At 41.3% G+C, this 20,827-nt stretch overlaps 2 protein-coding genes across 2 annotated transcripts in view; one reads left to right on the top strand and one right to left on the bottom strand.

Moving 5' to 3' along the window:
• Positions 1-12,336, top strand: part of Akap14 (A-kinase anchoring protein 14) — a 13,001-nt gene extending 665 nt beyond the window's left edge. Inside the window, exons 2-6 of the mRNA XM_028773141.1 lie at positions 20-600; positions 692-783; positions 7,096-7,275; positions 11,188-11,240; positions 12,243-12,336. Of these exons, the coding sequence (XP_028628974.1) occupies positions 20-600; positions 692-783; positions 7,096-7,275; positions 11,188-11,240; positions 12,243-12,336 (1,000 nt within the window). The remainder of the gene's footprint in view (positions 1-19; positions 601-691; positions 784-7,095; positions 7,276-11,187; positions 11,241-12,242) is intronic.
• Positions 12,337-12,396: 60 nt separating this feature from the next.
• Nkap (NFKB activating protein) overlaps positions 12,397-20,827 on the bottom strand; it is a 34,394-nt gene continuing 25,963 nt past the window's right edge. The window contains exons 6-9 of the mRNA XM_028773149.1: positions 20,037-20,146; positions 19,872-19,947; positions 18,757-18,906; positions 12,397-15,368 (exon numbers count right to left, since the gene is read on the bottom strand). Of these exons, the coding sequence (XP_028628982.1) occupies positions 15,194-15,368; positions 18,757-18,906; positions 19,872-19,947; positions 20,037-20,146 (511 nt within the window). The 3' untranslated portion in view covers positions 12,397-15,193. The remainder of the gene's footprint in view (positions 15,369-18,756; positions 18,907-19,871; positions 19,948-20,036; positions 20,147-20,827) is intronic.

Here is a 20,827-nt window from a genome sequence, read left to right as displayed (position 1 = left end):
ATATTGTTCCCTCTGCGCATATTGTTCCCTCTGCGCATATTGTTCCCGCTGCGCATTTTGTTCCCTCTGCGCATGTTGCTCCCGCTGCGCACATTGTGCCAGTTGCGCATATTGTGCCTGCTGCTCCTGTCGTGCCAGTCGCGCCTGCTGCGCCAGTCGCTCCAGTTGTTGTGCCAGTCGCGCCAGTCGCGCCAGTTGCGCCAGTTGTCGCGCCAGTCGCCGCGCCAGTCGCTCCAGTCGCTCCAGTCGTTGCGCCAGTCGCGCCAGTCCCGCCAGTCGCGCCAGTCCCGCCAGTCGCGCCTGTTGTGCCAGTTGCTCCAGAAGTAAAACAGAAGATCCCAGAGTTGAAGGGAAAGAAGGAAGTGCCACCACGTGTGCCCGCGTTAAAGCAAAGCAAGGCTTCGTCAGAGATAAAAGTAAAGAAGGCTGCGTCTGAGATCAAAGAGAAGGCGCGCGCAATAGCTGTAAAAGAGAAGAAAACTGTGCCAGAGGTAAAAGAGAAAAAGCCTCTAGTTGTAGAGCAAAAAGACGACGGGGCAAGTGAAATAGCTCGGACTATAGTTGAGGGTGTCCTGGCTGCTGCTGTTCAGTTTGTGGAAGGTAGGCTTCAGGTTTGTACAACTAAAACCATTGTCTCATTACCGTATCACCACACTATCAGGCAACTAATAAACTCATGCCTTGTTTCCAGAAGCCAGAAACCCCATCAAGAACATCAAGTGGCTCACTCACGGGGAATTCACGGCAGAAAAGGGTCGAAAACAAATTGAAAAGTTTGTTTCAGTAAGTAACTTTGGTCACTCCAGTTTGATACCCAAGAGTGTGAGCAACAATATAAAATGATCCTCCACTGATCATAAGTTTAAGGTCATGAAAACCAAAGGGGAGGCGTCATAGACAATTAAAATAAGTAAACATAGTTTTCTTGTAAATTCCAAAATCAAGATGGGAAATTTTCCTTACTTGTTTTATTTTTTAAAGCATTATACACCCTTAAGGTAATATTCTTTTCTTTAAAAAGAAAAACTATTTTATATGTATGAGTATTTTTCGTGTGTGTGTGTGTGTGTGTGTGTGTGTGTGTGTGTGTGTGGTGTATCATGTGTATATCTGGTGCCTGTGGGGCTGGAAGAGGATGTCAGATGCCCTGAAAATTAGAGTTGACTGTGAGTTGCCAAGCAGATGCTGGGAATTGAACCCAGATAGCCAGTGTTCTTGCTAAGCCATTTCTCCAGCCCTATTTTAATTTTTTGAGAGACAGGATCTCCTATGTAACTCAAGCTAGCTTGGAATTTGCTATGTAGATTAGGCTAGCCTCAGACACTCAGAGATTCATCTGTCCCTGCCTCTTGAATGCTAGGGTTAAAAGAGTGTACCCCCTCCCCAGCCAGTAAGCATTCTTAATCACTGACCATCTCTCCAACCCCAAGGTGGGAAAATCTTTGAAAGAGTAAACTGCAGCCATATTGCCATGCATTTGTATCATCTTAATTGTACACTGCCCAAGGAAATTGCTATTTCCACGAAAGCCTTTGTGCTGATATATTCAATAGGAGCCTGCTGGCTTAAGAAGAGAGAAGCATCTCAAAAATAGCTTTCTTCCAACATTAGTACGTTCAGGCTAACAGGGGCTGTGAGTGGGTCAAATGTCTTTATATAGTGTTGGAGACTGAACGGACAGCATTTCTTGCACTAAGCATGTTTACATTCCTCCTATTACTGATCCACTTTCACCATGCCACCCCTGAGACCAATAGCCTTTTTGCTGTAACTTTGGAATATATTGCCAAGATGGTAATGATAATGATATGGAAACCCATCAATCCTCCCCAACCTACGAACTGTGTCTGGCTCTGACCTTTTTAGGTGGCTTCTGGGCAGTAGAACCATGGTTGCTTTGCATTATGGGTAGATGAAGAAGAATGGCTTGAAATCCCTTCTCACTATACTTTCTGTGAAGTTGAAAGTGAAAGTGAAGTCACCTAGGCCAGCCCAAGCCTACAGCCCCAAGGACAATTTGCTAGGCCCTGGCGATCATGGTGGGGTGGCCCTGGGAAAAGCAGGGAAGAGTCACCCATTCTCTGTACAGCACTAGATACCACACAGTGTTTCCAGTAGGAAAGGCTTCTAGAGCACCCTGGGAATGAGCGAGCACAGTGTCTCCAGTAGGAAAGGGTTCGAGAGCACCCTGGGAAGGAGCCACGTGGGTGGATATTGAACATCCTGCTCTAGTGTGAGTTTCTTTACAGGCTGAGCAAACACCCTGCTCACTGCATTCAGGGCTCTTGACTCAAACCAGAATGGGCCAGGGGAAGGGGCAAATGTTTCTCTTGCCAAAGGGACAGCTGTTTTGAATAAATGGCAAAGGGAACCCTGTCAGAGGCCTGTAAGGCCCAAGGTGATGAGTGGCCTGCTGTTCCCATCACAGAACGTCTGCCCTCTCACCTTTCTCCCTCAGCTATGGCTGCCTCTTTGCTGTCCCTCAGCTGTCAGGCACGCCCCAACACCAGGACCTTGGTGTTTGCTCCTCCCTCTACTCCGAGATCTTTGTGAACACCTCACCTTTTCCCCTTCATTCCCTCCTCTCTTAGGAGTCTCAGTCAAGAGCGCTACCTAAGACACTGCAACCTGAGTTTATACCCTGAGCATTCTGGTCAGTTCTGCCCTAGGCCTCTAGCATAGTAGATCCTCAATAAGTCCTTGTTGGGCACATGCATGGATTTATTCTCTCCCTTCTCTCTAAACTCTGTCCCCACATCTCATTCTCTCCTTTTATCCCCCCTCTCCCACCTATTTTCTTTTGAGGTTTTGAAACAGGCTGGCCTTGAACTTGCTATGTAGTTGAGGGTGACTTGAATTCCTATTTCTTGACTCAGCTTTCCATGTGCTAGGTTGACATGCTTGTGCCACTGCTCCAGCTAGGTCACAAGACAGTTTTATTCTTCTAAAGGTCACCTGCCATGGCTAACTGTTTTGTGCATGTACTTCTGGGTACCTGCTGTTTTTGAGTGTCCAATAACATAGAATGAGCTAAGCCATCTATGGCAGACTAGTACCATATTAGTGAGTATGTGAAGGTGTGTTATATATAAAGAAAATACAAAACATAAGGAAAATATCCACTCACTGGAGTGACATAAAAATCCATTGCCCAGGGCTGAAAAGATGGTTCAGCGGTTAAGAGCACTGACTGCTCTTCCAGAGGTCCTGAGTTCAATTCCCAGCAACCACTTGGTGGCTCACAACCATCTGTAATGGGATCCAATGCCCTCTTCTGGTGTGTCTGAAGACAGCTACAGTGTACTCACATACCTGAAATAAATAAATAAATCTTTTTAAAAAATCCATTGCCCATACATTCATAAAAGGGGGAGAGGTTGACTTATAGAAATAGCAGAACTGAATGTCTGAAGTTTCCCTTAGTTCACATAGAAGATACAAGTACAGTACAAGCAAACAGAGAGGAAGAAACTCAGAACTGACAACACTGCCCAGAAGCCCTTGGCTATCAGTCCAGGCCTAAGGCCCCACTGTCTTCATCTGAAAAGTGAGTGTCTTGGTTAGAATTCCCTAGGAACTATTCTAGTGCTACAAAATTTTTTCATGACAAACATTCTCACTGGACACAAATTTGAGTAACTGAGAATGGGTGAGGAAACCCGAGCACAGGAAGGTGACTGCCAGGCTTCTTTGCAGAGTGGTAGATGCCTGTAATTCTCATCACTTGTGTGGGAGAGGCAGGAAAATTAGGAGTTCAAGGCCACTCTGAGCTACATGACACTCTATTTCAAAAACAAAAAGTGTCTGGCGATATAGCTCAGTTGGTGAAGAGCTTGCCACGCATGCACTGAGTCCTGGGTTTACCCCACACTGCAGAAACAAGGCATGCCTTTCTTTCCAGTACTTTGGAGGCAGAGGAGAGTTACAAATTCAAAGTCATTTCTGACTACATAGCAAATTGGAGTTCAGTCTGGGCTATATATAATAAGGCCCTATCTTAAAACAGAAAAAGGGAACGATTTCATACAGACCATGAGAGAAGACACAGTCCCCAATCTCAACAAACTGAGCACGGTTTCTCTCTTCTGACAGAAATGGCCAATTGGAGATGAGTTTGAAATAACCTGAGGCAAAAGGTCAGGTTGCTTTATTGTTTTTAAAGCCATGGGCCTGAAAAACTTGGAACCAATTCCTCCTCTTCCCCACTTCTCATCTCTCTGTCACTAGAGCATCCGAAGAAGTGACAGGCTCTTGCGTGGTACACTGTAATTGCTCATAGTTGTACACACAAAGGAGGCTGAAGCAGGACACTTGCTTGAGTCCAGGATTTCAAGAGCAGGTCAATCAACATAATGAGACCCCACCTCCACCCTGGTGCATCTCGAAAACAAACAAAACCACTCTACCTTGGATCTATGATAAACAAGTAGATGTTAGGGGACAGTGAAGAGTTCTAGTTTGGTGAGAAAAGTATGACACAAAGGTGGAAGCTCTTACCTTATTTGGGCCCCGGGATGGAGCAGAGTTGGTAGAGTGCTTGTCTTGCACATACAAAGCCTCGAGTTTGTTCTCCTGTACTGTGTAAGGAAGATGTGTTGGAACACACCTATCATACCAACTCTTGGGAGGTAGAGGCAGCTAGTTTACAAGTTTGAAGTCATTCTTAGCTATACAGTTAGTTCAAGGCCAGTCTGGACTACAGGCTATCCTGTGAATGTAATGGGATGGAGAAATGGGTCAGTGTTTAAAGCATATACACAAGCAAGTGGCCTGAAGTTTGACTACTCAGAATCCACATAAATGCTGAGTAGCCATGCCTACCTGTAATTCTAGTTTAGAAGGCAGAGGCAGTGAATCTCAAGACCCAGCTGGCCAGGGCTAGCTGTGGGATTGAATCCTTGAGAAATCCTACCTCAAAAATAAGGTAAAAGAGTGATTGGGGACGATTCCAGATACTTACTTCAGACCTCCAACACACAACCCAGGCATACATAAGTTCCTATAAAAATGTATATACACCTGCAACATATACCACACACACATACACATGAAGAAAAACATCTACCTATTTTTTTAATCTAGACCGTGGGAAATCTTAAATGACACAGTGAGACATTGTTACTTTCATTGGCATTCAATTAGCTATTGAAGGCTTCAGAGTTGTGCTGGTAGATTTGAGACTAGGTTTGAGGAAAGTAACCCTGGCTTCACTATACAGGGTGGTCTGGGGAAGTGGGGTTGAGGACAATGGGGTACAGATAGGAGGCTTCTGCCCAGAGTCTGGTGAGCGTCAATCAAAGCTACAATGGAGCAGTGCTACTAGGATCAGAGAGGAGTGGGGAGATGTGAGCCACAGTAGGAAAGGACACACATGAATGAAGACGATGCAATGTACGTGAATTGGGAAGGACCAAAGAACTGAATGAACAGGATGTTTGTGTAGACTGTGTATATATATGCATGCCTAGGTAGAAGTCAAAGGTTACCTTTGTGCTCTTCCTTAGATCTGTCCAACCTCCACCACTTTTTGATTTGCTTATTTTATTTGATTTTTTATTTATTTATTTACTTACTTACCTACTTATTTAATTCATTAATTTATGAGCATTCTGCTGCATATACACGCGCCTGCCAGAAGAGGGCATCAGATCCCATTACAGATGGTTGTGAACCACCATAAGGATGCTGGGAATTGAACTCGGGACCTCTGGGAGAACAGTCAGTACTCTTCACCACTGAACCATCTCTCCAGCCCCCACCACAGGGCTTCTCACTGGTCACTCAGTCACTAACTAAGCTAGATTTTTCTGGGCAAGGGTTTGCCTGTCTCTGCTTCCCTAGGCCTGGGATTACAAGTACACAGCACCATGCATGACTTTTAAAGTGGGTGCTAGGAATTGAACTCAGGTCTTCATGCTTATGCAGAAAGCACATCCCTGACAATCTCCACAGCCTTCCCTCGATTTTTTGAGGCTGGCCTGGAATGATAGTTGAGGATAACTTTGAACTCCCAATCCCCCTGCCTGCACTCCCCAGGGGCTGAGATTACAGGCCTATACCAGTATACCTGGCTCTGAATGGTTGCTGATTCTGTCAATAATATAGTTCATTTGAATTGGCTATCCCCATCTCAACTACAAGAATAGGTTTAGACAGCAGAGACACTGTAAGTTCTTCAGTTTAATATCTGAACACTGACTCTTCCAGCCATGTGTGATGAGACATACCAGTAATCTCAGCACTTAGGAGGAAAGGTCTTGAGTTTGAGGGCAGCCTGCTATATAGTGAGACCCTGTCAGAAAAAGTAAAAAAAGACTCCTACTGGGATTCAAACCCAGGCAGGCCCTTACACACATGAGGCAAACACTCTGCTACTGAGCTGCAATCCCCCAGACTTCCTTTGGAAGGCATGTGGATAACCCGATTGGCTGACTTATTTCTCTCCTGGTCTTATTTTACTTTTACACATTATTATTGTGTGAGTGTATGTGGAGAGGTGTCATGTACATGTGCACACACCACAATGCACATGTAGACAGGTCAGAAGACAACCTCACGGAGTTAGTTCAGATCTCCTTCTACCTTTTACATTGATCCTGGCCGTTTGACTCAAGTCGTCAGGCCTGCATAACAAGTGCCTTCACTGAGAAATCTCCCCAGCACTTGGTCCTTGTTTTATAAACCACACATCACAACAAATGAAGTCAGTCCAACCTTCCAGAGGGCTGAAACTGAGTCCGTTACCTTCTAGTCAACCCTTAGGTCTCCTGGGATAGGGTAAGCAGAACACCCATTCCATCACAAGTGAGGCTGTGGAGAAGTGTGGTCTGTCCATGCATACCTTAACCCTTGCCCCTCTGCCTCCACCACAGTCCAAAGCGCATCTCAATTGAGTTTTGCATTGCAATTATTCCATCTCTCCTCTACTTCGGGAATAAGAGGAGGTGGGTTCTAGTTTGAATCAAAATGTAAAAAAAAGAAAATGTCAAGGTTTCAGAATTTGTAACCGTGTTATGTAGTGTCTTTGTTGAACTGAGCCTGATTTTCTTTCTTGGTAAGCTTTCTCTCTCCTTCCTTTTTTTCCCTATGAAACAGACGTGGGAATTTCAAAACCGCTGGGTGTACTATGCAGATTTTATAGAGAAGAAAGACTTAGTTCACTCCTTCCACTATATCTATCGGGTGCGCTGGAGCGCCCCTACTGCCGTGAGACCCTTGGCACGAGTCAGTGCCAACGCCTACTTCACCATCAAGTTCAACAAGAGCAAACCTCCGGTAAGCTCTTCTTTTTGCTTCCTGGGCCTTTTGGTTAAGATTCAGCAATGGTGACATTTCTAGTCATGGGCATCATTGATTCCTCCCCCCAACCCCCATTGCAAAATGTCAGGTTTTATGAAGACATGTTCTGACCTTTAGTTACCTAGATAGCTAAGGATGGCCCTGAAATCCTGACCTTCTTGTTTCAGCCTTCCCAGTACTGAGATTACAGCTGTGCACCACCATGCTGGCTCTAATGAATTCAAGCTATTTGTTGAGGGTTGAACCCAAAGCCTTGCATATGGCCTTTGCCATTGAGCTGTATCTCTAGCACATGAAACTTCTTAATAGACATGTTTCTGCCTTCATCGTACTTGACCCGGCACTTACCTTGCCGATAACTCTATTCTCCACAACACTTTGCATCTGGTTTCTAGAACATGCTCTCCCAATATGACTTGTGTCTTCCTTGCCATTTCTTGGCAGCGTGTACTAGTGTGTTTGACTCACATACTAATACCTTCATGTTGGAATGTCCCAACACTCAGTCCCCTTCTCTGTAACTACCTTGGTTATTTGATCTAGTCCTGTGACTTTAAATATCACCCAGAGTTGGGTAAGTAGATGCATGCCCACAGTCCCACTAACTCAGAAAGTTGAAATGGAAGAATCATTAGAATTCACAGACTAGCCCGGGAAACAGCAAGATCTACATTACAAAAACAAACAAAACCCCCAAGCTGGGCACAGTAGTGCACACTCTACACTCAACACTCAGGAGGCTGAGTATCACTTGAACCTAAGAGATAACGGCAGAATTGGAGAAGTGGTTCAGCAGTTACGAGCACTTACTGCTCTGCCTGTGTTTGGTTCCCAGTACCCATGTCACATGGCTCATAACTACCTGTAACTCCAGCTCCACAGGATCCAAGGCCTCTGGCTTCTGGCTTCCATGACATTCACAAGCACCCCCCATCTACACACACACATGCACACACACACACACACACACACACACGTGTGCACACACAATGTAAAAATAAAATCCAGAGATAGCTCAGTGGTTAGGAGCACTGGCTGCTCTTGCACAGGACCTGACTTAGACTCCTAGCACCCACATGACAGCTAACAACCATCTTTAACTCCAGTCCAAAGGGATATGACACCCTGTTTGGCTCTAGGCACATGTGCAGTACAGAAACACACATGCAGGAAAACACTTATACACATAAAATAATAAAATAAAAAGAACTAAAAACCCCATTTATAAAAAAGTATCTATACCCAGCTTAGGTGACATAGTGTACCTAACCCTAACCCCTAACCCTAACCCTAACCCAATAAATAAGATACATTAATGTCACTTCAACCTTGTGATTTCCAAATCTCTAGCATATGTCGATATTCGGTGAAATTTTCACCGACCATTTTTAAAGCTGATTTTGTTTCTGCACGTCTGGAGGTTGAACTTAGGACCTTCACCTTCACATGCTAAGCAGGTGCTCTACCACTGAGCTGTCTTCCCAGTCTTGTTTGATTCTCCCTCCCACATCCTACCCACTTCAAGTCTTTTGTCTGAGTTGATGGCTGAATCCCATGGCATCTTCCTTGACTTCTCTCTCTCTCTCTCTCTCTCTCTCTCTCTCTCTCTCTCTCTCATCCCTCCCATTAGGAAAATATGTACAGGATCCTACCCACTCCTTTGGATTATTTCAATAGTGTAACTGGTCTCTCTCCTTCTATTCTTTCCCACATGTAGCAGCCAGCCAGCCAGAGCCTTTTAAAGTGACTTTCCATCACTGTGTTTAAAGATTTATTTTTGGGCTGCTGAGATGGCTCAGCAGATAAGAGCACTGACTGCTCTTCTGGAGGTTCCAAGTTCAAATCCCAGCAACCACATGGTGGCTCAAAATCATCTGTAATGAGATCTGATGCTCGCTTGTGGGGTGTCTGAAGACAGCTACAGTGTACTTACAGATAATAATAATAATAATAATAATAACCATTGGACCAGAGCGAGCAGGGACAGAGCAAGAGTGAGAAGGGAAGGGGGGAGATTTATTTTTATTATTTACATGTGTGTATGTGTATATGGGTGTAGCTGCCATACACAAAGGCTAAAAAGAAGACTTCACACACTCTGTATCTGCCTGCCATAGGTGTTAGGAACTCAGGTCCTCTGGAGGAGCACTCTTAACAGTTGTTCCATCTCTCCAGCCTCTAGTCCTTTGTTTAAAATGTCCCCAAAGTGGTTCTGGAACTTCAAAGAACATGAAAAGTATTTGAGGATCTTGTTAAATGAAGATTCTGATTCAGCAAGTCTAGGTAGTGCTAGATATGATACATTCTTTATGTTGTTGTTGTTTGGGGGTTTTGTTTGTTTGTTTGAGACAGGGTTTCTCTGTGTAGCTCTGGCCATCCTGGAAGGCACTCTGCAGCCCAGGTTGCCTTCTAGATATATGCCTGCCTTTGCCTCCTGAGGGCTGGGATTAAAAGTTTATGCCACCAGTGCCTGGCTGAGACAATACATTCTTAACAAAACCCCTAGGTAGCACACCGTAGAGACTTATATCTAAGCAAGGGCCTATGAGCTCTAGCTATATCTAATATATACGCTATTCCCTTTCTCAGTGAGGGAGGTGAGGTGGTAAGACTGGTGAAGTTAAGCAAGACCAGACATCATGCTACAAGGCCCTAGAGAAAAGACGCTTGCTCAAAATCCTAAGCACAATTCTGAAGGTGAAAATTGGTGGGGTTATCAAGCAGTGGTGGTGCACACCTGTAATCCCAGCACTTGGGAGGCAGAGGCAGGTGGTCTCTGAGTTCAAGGCCTGCCTGGTCTACTGAGTGACTTCCAGGACAGGAAGGGCTACACAGAGAAACCCTGTAGCGAAAAACAAAACAACAAACAAACAAACAAACAAAAATGTACTTCTTAGCCAGGTGGTGGTGGTGCACACCTTTAATCCCAGCACTTGGGAGGCAGAGGCAGGCAGATTTCCAAGTTCGAGGCCAGCCTGGTCTACAGAGTGAGTTCTAGGACAGCCAGGGCTATACAGAGAAACCCTGTCTCGAAAAACGAAAAAAAAAAAATGTACTTCTTGTGGGGCTAGAGAGCTGGCTTAGTTATGAGCACTTACTGCTCTTGCAGAGGACCTGGTTCAGTTCTGTCTCCTGTCACCTGTATGTACAGACAAACAAATCATACCTCCTGCTCCGACACTCCCTTACCATCATCAACTGAAAGAATCTAAAACCAGGGCCCAAAAATAACTCTCTTTTGTTGTTGTTTTTAATTTTTGGAGACAAGGTTTCTCTGTGTAGCCCTGGCTGTTCTGGAACTTTCTCAGTAAACCAGGGTAGCCTCAAACTCACAGAGATGCACCTGCCTCTGCCTCCTGTGTGTTGGGGTTAAAAGGTGCGCCACCACTGCCCAGCTCAAAAATAATTTTTCCTCTTTGGAAAACATGTATTTGTTGGAGCTAGGCTTAGAAGCCAACAACTGTAATCCTAGAACTTGGGAGGTGGAGGCAAGAGGATCTGTTCAAGACCAATCTTGTACCTACTGAGTCCAGCCTGGGCTACATGAGACCCTGTCTCTAAAACCCAAATACATTTGTTAGCTGTGGTAGCACACCTACAATGCTAGCACTCAAGAGAGACGTCGTAGTGAGAGGTTTACTTGCAGCTAGGTACTCAATCCCAGTATACATACCGTAGTAAAACCCCTGCCTCAAAACAAAACATTTCCAGCCCCTCATGCTGTTATCGAGGAACCCAAGCCTCTGCCATTTGTCTCCGATCTCGTGGATTCCCAGTTAATAAAGACAGGCCCTGAAAATGCAAGTATATACATGTAGATAAGGGTAGAATGGGAGGATTAAGCATCATCGTGCTTGGTCAAGGCTTTCGCTTGTCCCTCTCTCTTAGGATATGCCTGTTGATGTCTCTTACATCTTTGAGAATTCAGCACTACTTCAAAGGTAATTAAAATTTGGAGACTTATTCTAAATGGGTAAGATAAAGGTTGTCACATTCTAGAACTCCAACAGGCCCACAGACACAGATAGACACAAGCAGGGCCCCCTTCATCTTTGGACTACTTACCCTATAGCATGGACTGAAAGGAGGATTCTAGCGTTACTCTAGAAAATTGGGGTTTTTTTTTAATGTTTTTTCACTAATTAGAAACTTAAGGATTAGTTGAAAGAACAGGGTGGGAGAAAGTGAGTTATGTCTATTATTTCTATAGAAATTTCAAAGTGGGTGTATGCATGCGCGTGTGTATGGTATCAGATATCAGTGTGTGTGTGTTATGTATATGGTTATATGGTGCTGGGTATCAGTGTGTGTGTGTGTGTGTGTGTGTGTGTGTGTGTGTGTGGTGTTGGGTATCTGTGTGTGTGTGTTGCTATCAGTATGTGTGTGTATGTTATGTATATGGTGCTGGGTATCAGTGTATGTATGGTGCTATCAGTATGTGTGTGTGTTAAGCATATGGTGCTGGGTATCAGTGTGTGTGTGTGTGTGTGTGTGTGGTACTGGGTATCAATACCAGGGCCTTGCACACCAGGCAGGTACTCTACAACTGAGCTACAGCCCCAGTCTTCTTCAGGGAAACTTCAGAATTATACTAAAATTACTATGGATGATATAATCCCCTTTTATGTGTTATAGCCATGTCTATAATCCCAGCAATTGGGAAGCTGAGGCAGGAGGAGTGCTGTAAGTTTGGAACCTGTCTCAGCTATAGAGTGAGATCATGTTTCAGCACTCCCACTCCTGATAAAGAACCACACCAAGGTCATATTGAATTAGCTCGTGTGTAACAACCCATGTTACTGTATAGAAGTTCTCTAAAAGACTTCTTAGGTAGGCCTAACAAACTCACTGGGAATGTAAGGAGGGAATTCCTGCCTCAACATTTTATTTGATCATAAAAGCTTTGTGTGTATGTGTGCATTGTTTTTTCCCTTCCTCTACAGACCAGGAAAGATTCGATTTCGAGAACAGTGGCTGCGGGATATCACTGAGACCAAACATATTTTGTTGGAGTCCATCCCCTTTAAAGTTGTCTGATTCCTGTGTTAAGTTTGAGGATGGTTTGCAATCAACATATCAAAACTATGAAACAGCACATCAAATCACATAGTATTTATTGAATAATAAACTCATGGCACACAACCCAACTGTGGTTTTGTTTTTATTTATTATCCATTCTGCAATAAGTTGTTTTCTGCTTTCGAAAAGATTTTTCTTGACACTTTATCATGATTTTGGAGTCTGGTAAGCACAGAGTTGAGTTTTGAACATTAGTAAAGATCAGCCATTGGCCCTTAGCTGTTTGGTCTTTCTCTATGCCTACCTCCAAGCTTGATAGACACTTTTATGGGTATCTGGATAACAAAATGGCCACAGTTCTATATCTGACACTAACAGTCTGAAAGGCTCAACGACTCACAGACCTCTTCTACTGTCAGCTGAGCCTCACTGCTAAACTCTGAAACAGAATCTAGAACATTCTGTCATGCTCATGTTCACAATGAAGCAGGGCTGGGTTACCACCCTTACTTATTTCTCGTCTTGTTTCTGTCTTCACACTGGATCATCATGTTTTCCTAACTTCCCAATGGGACTCCTATGCCTGCTCACACAATTTTAAAATACCAAAGACAATATTACACTACACTTCAAATGACAAAGACATACAAGCAACACAGAACACTTGTACCAATTTGCATGGTAGGACTCAGCAATTTCTCTATTTTTTACTATATCTTTGTACAACAAATAAAAAAAAGAGAGAGAAAATTCCTATTAACAACAGGTGAAGAGGTTTCTAGGTAGGTCTCTTTAGAAAACAAAGTATGTAAGTTACAATAGTTCTACATAGATTCTACTTGGGCCTAAAGAACTAATAAAGAATACAGATAGAAGCCAAATGACTATCTTGTTCACTGGGAATGTAACAAAGAGGGAATCTCTGGCTTAATGTTTTGTTCAATTGTGTGTGTATGTGTGTTTCTTCCTCTGTAGACCAGGAAAGACTTGTTTTTGCGAACAATGGCTGACATAGAGCTCAGGTGACAGAACACAGTTTGAAGGGATAATTCAAACAAGCTGAAAATAAAATAGTTTTAGCCTTCCACTTTTTAAAGGACCTGCTACTAAATCATTTCTAAGAATGACAGGTTTTAAAATAAATTCTTATTTTTGCATTGACTGTATATACTCTGTGGAAAAGAATCAAAAGAAAATCCATAATACTTATACACTACAAAATTGTTGCACTGAAACTACATTTCCTATTAAAAAAGAAAAACATATTCATCCAGTTGTTAGGAGCCAATTAACAAAACATAATGCCCCATCAGAATAACTTCTAAAATAGAGATTATAAACTTTACATTGTATTACATGAGGAAGTGTATGGATTATTAAGATTTCCAACTTTAGAACCTAGTTTCTGTTAGACTTTAGGAAACTATAGACTGATCAGACTGAGAAGTATAAATACAGTGAAATAATTTCAAGTTCAAAGATCACAGATTTTACTACATGCTAACTGCTGCTTAGTTCAGCAGTTGTGGGTCAGAAGCACATTTTCCCAGAACATATATTAAACTTTTCAAACAGTGATGAAGTGAGGAGGGTTTCTACAAAGTTAAGGATTAAAGTAATGATAGATATAAAAAGCTGAAAAGCTTAACAATGTTTAAAATAAAATCCTATAGCGAGGTGCAGTGGCACACACCTCTAACCCTAGCACCTGGAAGGCTGAGGCAGGGGGAACTCTGAGTTCTAGGCCATCCAGGGCTACATAGTGAGACTCTGTCTCAAACAAGAAATCTGGTAACATAAAGGACATAATTGAAAATGTTTAATATTTTACTTTCATCATCATGAAACAGCTTAATTAAAATACTGACTTATTATATTTTCCCTTATTAGCACTCTTGATACTCATTTTTAAGATATTATCCTATATTAAATATCAGCTTAGATAGAAATAGTATTCTTATATTGGCACATAGACACCCAAAACTGCATCTGAAATTTTTTGTACGGGTGGGGATGTAGCTCAGGGCCTCAGAAGCACATGTTCTAACTCTGAGCTATACCCTAGCCACTGAAAGAACAATGGTAAGTAATCTAGGAGAACCTGAAACACCTAATGCTCACATCTTCCATTCCACACGTCTGTGAGTTAGCCATTTGGTTTGCTTGGTTTTAGAGCAGAGGTAGAGTTAGCCCAATATACATTTCTAGGGCTGACTATAGAAACAAGTCAGTTTTCAAATTTCAGAGTTGCTGTATACAGCAACACCTTCATTTTGTTAACAGAAATAGCTTCCTAAATAGTTTCTGTCAAGCCCATTTGTAACACATTCAAGACAACATATAAAATGCCCAAGTTCTGGTAGGGTAGTGGCAGACACTGTATGGGACAAATAATAGTCACATCATATCATGACGTGAGATTTAAATTTCTCATTTAGCTGCCACTTCTCATGCCACTTTCCTAACGTAGCAGGACTTCATTCAGAATTTGGACTTTTAAACCAGAAGATTGGAGTCAATCTTTAAAAGCCTCAAATAACTTACTAATTATATCAACAAACATATTTTACTGAAGAACTGAAGAATTAAAAAGAAGGCACAGAAGCCCTGAAAAGCCATTTCATAGCACGATAGCCTTTTTGGCTGGGCCTGGTGGCACACAACTGGAATCTCAGCACTTGGAAGGTGGAGGCAGGAGACCAAGAGTTCAGTCATCCTTGGCTACAAAGCCTGAGGCTGACCGGGGCTAATTGAAACTGCACATCAAAAAATAACTCAAAACACAAACAAACAATATGTTTTTTTATGTTTATATCCAGAACCCACAATTTCCTTTTTGATGTTAAAAATATCCACTTGTAAAGTCAGGAAGTTCTCACTTGTCATCCTTCCCTTTGGTCTTTCTGTATACCATCTCTCGAAAGCTGGCCAGAATCTTGTTCTCCCTCTTTCGTCTTTCTTCTTGGTTAAAGGATGCCAGGGCTCTCTTCTCATCAGCACTGTAGATCTGGTTCTCTTTCCGAAGTCGAACGGCCTCCATTCGGCGATGTCTGGAGATAAATTTTATTTTTGACTTAATTTCATACTATTAATTCTTATAGTATGTTGTCATTAATCCTTTCTTAATATAGAATCTTCTATTTAAAAGGTGATAATAAACACTGGAGATGGGTTATTAAATGACTGTGTATTTTACCTGTTGATGTTTCCTTTTCCTTTGACTTACTTCCAGGATTCAAATAATGATCTCCAATGTTTTGTCAACATAGGAGATATTGTTAATTTCAAATACTAAAGACAAATTCTTTTTTTCTAATTTTAAAAAACTGAAATGGGAAACTTGTTAAATGTTTTAGACAATTTTGTTTTAGACAGGGTTTAAGTAGCTTTAGCTAGCATGGAGTGCTCTATGCAAACCAGCCTGGTCTCAAACTCAAGCATATCCACCTGCTCTGCCTCCTGAGCACTGAAATGAAAGGCATGTGGCCAACACGCCCAGCCAGCAATAGTGGGTTTTTTGTCTTTGTGGAGTCCAGTGCAGGACAGATGAAAGATTAATCAACTAGCACAGTAAGATTCAACTTTACTGATACAAAGAAGAGAATCAAGTCTAAATCTTAAGTGAAAAAGCACTCTGTGGATAGTTTAATTTCCTTAGAATCCAGAAGTGTCACACAGAAAACAAAAGGGAGAATCAGTCTGAAGAGTTAGATCAGTAAAATATAGACAGAAAACTTTTGAAGTTAGATTCAAAAGGTCTGCTAGTCAGAGAGAAATATTAATGACCCTATTTGTGTATACATACCCAACCCTACATCATCAATTTAAGAAACTTTTCTCTAAAAAAAAAAACCATGAAAGACTGGGTAAGAAGAGGAGAGAATCATTTCAGGTTACTGTGGAGGTATCTAGGGATCAGATGGGAGAGCTGAGGAGATGGCAACAGATGTAAGCTACTTCGAGTACTCTGAGTGCTCTGAACTCCTGAAGTTATAAGGAACAGAAAGCAACACACAGTGATGCTATAATGAGCACCCACATTCATGTCTCTAGTCCATGGGAAAGATTTTCTCTTGGGTACCATAGTGTGGTGCTGCTTGCTTATAATGCATACAAAGAGTCCAACTTTCTAAGGTAATGTCACATTGTTTTTTCAGTGTATTAATGGGTGGGAATACTACCAGAAGTGTTTAAGAGGTCCTGTGGCACCACATCCTTTCTAATATTTGTCATTGTCAGAACTTTGAATCTTTTCCTTTTAAATGTATAAAACAGTATTTCACTCAGGTCTTGACTTCCATTTCCAGTGACAATGAAGAGCATTTAACTTATGTATAGAATATATGTATTCTTTTGATAAATGGCCCTGTCATTTCCCCATATTTCTTGTATAGGTATTTAAATATTCTTACTACCAATACTTTATCAATTGTGTGTATTCCATGGATCTAGAAAATTCCTAGAATTTTCACACTTTAATGTGTCTTCTGATGGACATAAGTTCTTACTTGTAGCCTAGACAAACTTCTGGGTAGCACATATTTTGTTTTGTTTAGAAAATACTTTTTAATCTAAAAGCACTTAACCTAGTGGCACTGCCTTTTATATAAGGTGATTCAGTATTCTATGTTCTTTTAACACATGAATTATGCTTTCATTATACCATTTTCTGAATACTTGTTTCTGTCCAGATCTGACATGCTATCTCTTTCATACACCAAATGTACTACTAGCTTTCCACATATGTACTACTAGCTTTGGGCTCTGCATTTTATCCCACTGAATATTTAGGCTATTCCAAATGCTTCCTAAAGCCTGCAAGCTCCTTAAGTTCTCATCTTGTGTGCTCCCGTCTTATTTTCCTACTGTTTTTCAAAATTAACAAGGCTACTCTTGGCCTTTTAGTCTAACAAATACTTTAAGAACCACTTTACTAAGTTTCATATACTGCCATGATTTTGATTGAAGTTTTACTGACTCTATAAATCTGAGAGACTTGACTTTATAATATTGCTATTCTAACATTGCACATGCCATGTCTCCATTGATATAGATCTTCTTTAATGTTTATTTTTATTATCACTATCATTTTGTTTTGTTTTTCAAGAAAGGGTTTCTCTGTATAGCCCTGGCTGTCCTAGAATTTGCTCTGTGGATCAGGCTGGCCTCAAACTCAGAGATCCGCCTGCCTCTGCCTCCTGAGTGCTGGGATTAAAGATACACACCACCACGCCCAGCTAATTTTTTAATTGATTTTTTTTAATTTTATGTGTATCAGTGTTTTGCCTGAATGTATGTCTGTACTTCACATACGTGTAGTACCTGTAGAGGCCAGAAGAGGGTTCAGATCCCCTGGGACTAGAGTTACCAGGCATATGGGTGCTGGGAATTTAACAGCCAGCGCTCTAAACCACTGAGCCATCGTTCCAGTCCCTTAGTATTTCTTCATGTCTTAGTTTTCCCTGTGAAGGTCTGGGGATTCTTTTATTAGGATTTATGTCTAAATCACTCATATTCTCTGATACTATTATAAATATTTAATTATATTTAACTATATTTATCATACATAGTTATACATTGCTAATTACATTAATAAATATTAATGATGTGCTATTTTATATTTTCTAGTTGCCTGTTGCTAGGATTTAGAAACACAACTGGTTGTGAAATGACTTTATATGCAAACATTTGTTATGCTCCTGAAGAGTCCGAGATGTAAACCATCAATCACAAAAATGGCTATGTTGAACCATCCTTACTGATCCTTACGTCTTTAGTGATTAGTCCTTGTCATACTTCGTCATCCTCAAAAGTAATGTTAGTTTTCAGACATTAGGGATTCTGAAGGTACCTCGGAGGCTCAACACGTATTTGTCTCTGGTACCAATTCTAATCAGTTACCTATTTTAATAGTTTGTAAGCTTAAAGAGCTCACAAGGCAGTGTGATTTTAGCACTGCTGCCCTTATTCTCCCTGAGTAGTCAAGTATTTTGTGATTTTGATACAGTTTTATCTCCTCATGCTGAATCTGACATCTTTCATGATCCTTAATTGATATTCATTCCAGAAATTCTGGGCCTCTGAGAACTGGAAGCAAACTCAAAAATCAAGAAAGATTATCTTATGAAATTGTTTTCTTCACTCTGGAATCCCATATGCCCCTATGGCAGATGGCTGAACTTTAACTATATTTACCAGAGGAAAAAAACTAAAACTGGAAACTATTGATTCATTAAATTTGGATATACATAGAGTTTGAGGCTAAGTTTTATATATAGTTGAAACTTATTTAGGTATGTTTCTTCTAATGAAACCAGTATCTCCTGTGTGTCTACGAAATAGTCACTTAATGAGAACAGATCACCAAAATATAATTCTAGTAGTAAGAAAGAAGGAAAAGAGTTAATTGTGGAAATTGACTCAGTGCCAAGAAAATACCTGCTACCGCTCATTACATATCCGGAACATTCAAATGATGCGATCTCTTCACTAGTTAAGCCAATTTCACCTCTTCTCGGGATACGCTTGCCAGCTTTTACATATTCAGCCATAGCCGCACCTTCACCAGGTAACAGAGCGTGGCCATAGCTACAAAGTAATTCAGAATTCACAAAAGGTTCATCAAACTAGTTCCATAGAAAATGACAGCACCAAATATTTTCCTTCAGACAGTAGTAAGAATAACCGTGCTGAGCAGTAGTGTGCTTGATATGAATTTCTTAATATTTATTATAGGACGCTGTACTATGACCTGTATCACTAACTGAGAAATGTACAAATAATTTGGAAGAACAAAAGAACTGATGTTTACAAGTATAAATTCACACTTTATAACTATGGATTAATTCATCAGGTATAGCCAGTATTGTTTCTACCCTCGGCTCATTCACTTAAAAACACCCAAATAAATAATATATCTCAAAATAACTTGTAACAAACAATAACGCCATACAGTAAAAATTATCTTTTGCCTTTGACAATTAAAAGAGATTTTAAGAGCAGTTCAGTGATGTTTTCTTGTATTCCTATTAAGCTTGAAGCTTATAGCACAAAAGCAATCTCTATACTTGTGAAGTTTACATATTTACTTATATACACAAGTTAAACAAGCAATATTTTGTATGGGCTGCCTAGAAGGCTCACAGGGTATACGGATTTATTTACTGTCAAGTCTGTGGAGCTGGGTTTAATCCTTGGTGCCCATATGTGAAAGGAGAGAACCAACTCCTAAAGGTTTGTCCTCTAACCGTCATGCCTTCCCCTCGTCCATACAAAATAGTCCAGATTGGCCTTCAGATAGATCACAAAGTAGTCTAGAACAACCCTGAATTCCTGAACTCCCTGCCTCCTCCTCCCAAATGCTGGGGTCATAGGCATAAGCACCACACTGAGCTAAACAAAGTGCTTTAGATATTGCAAATCCAGTGCTGCTGGCTGAGGACACAATTCAGCGGCAGACTGCTAACCTACGTGAGCACACTCAGCAGAAAACCAAACAAATAACCTACAACAAAGAAAACCACAAAACCCCACAAGCATACACTGCTACTCACTTCAAGGGCTTATCATCTTGGGAGGCAAGTGTTTTGGGAGCCTCTGGGCCGATCAGATCTGATGGTTCTTCTGCCTCTGCACGAAATACATTAAGAAACACATTTATATCTTGACTAATCAGTTAATGTTTGAACTGTTTTGAGTTAGTCAATACAAAAGCCTACTTGATCGATCCTTCCAAGGATTCTCTAGAAATTCTTCTTGGGACTCTTTAGAGCTTGAATCACTGGACTCTTTTCTGTTTTTCTTAGACTTCTTTTTCTTGTATTTCTTCCTGTAGGGGTTTATAATTTAATATAAATTAAGTATTCTCATGTTAAAAGGCATTCTTACTTTTCATTTCTAATGAAAAATTTTTAAAGATTTATTTATTGTTATGCATACTGGTATTTTGCCTACATGAATGTCTGTGTGAGCATGTCAGATCCCCTGGTACTGAAGTTACAGACAGTTGTGAGCTGTCATGTAGTTGCAGAGAATTGAACCCAGGTACCCTGAAAAAACAACCAGTGTTCTTAACAGCTGAGCTATCTCTTCAGCCCCAGGCATCCTCAGTTTTTTGTTTGTTTGTTTGTTTGTTTGTTTGTTTGCTTTGGTTTTTCGAGACAGGGTTTCTCTGTGTAGTTCTGGCTGTCCTGGAACTCACTCTGTAGACCAGGCTGGCCTCGAACTCAGAAATCTGCCTGCTTCTGCCTCCCAAGTGCTGGGATTAAAGGTGTGCGCCACCACCACCTGGCCATCCTCAGTTTTCATGCGAATGAAAAGGTTGATAAAATTATCTGAATACTAGTTTATTCAAACTTTTCAACTCAATCTTCTCAGTTAACCAAATAGTACTTTGCTATTAACAAGAAATGACTAGGGGCTGGAGAGATGGCTCAATGGTTAAGAATACTGACTGTTCTTCCAGAGGTCCTCAGTTCAATTCCCAGCAACCACATGGTTTCTGTAATGA

Source organism: Grammomys surdaster, unplaced genomic scaffold (assembly GCF_004785775.1).
Source record: "Grammomys surdaster isolate TR1022 unplaced genomic scaffold, NIH_TR_1.0 222, whole genome shotgun sequence".
NCBI classification, from domain to species: Eukaryota; Metazoa; Chordata; class Mammalia; order Rodentia; family Muridae; genus Grammomys; species Grammomys surdaster.
Note: the sequence above shows the minus strand (reverse complement) of the source record. Positions and strands in the feature narration are given on the sequence as shown.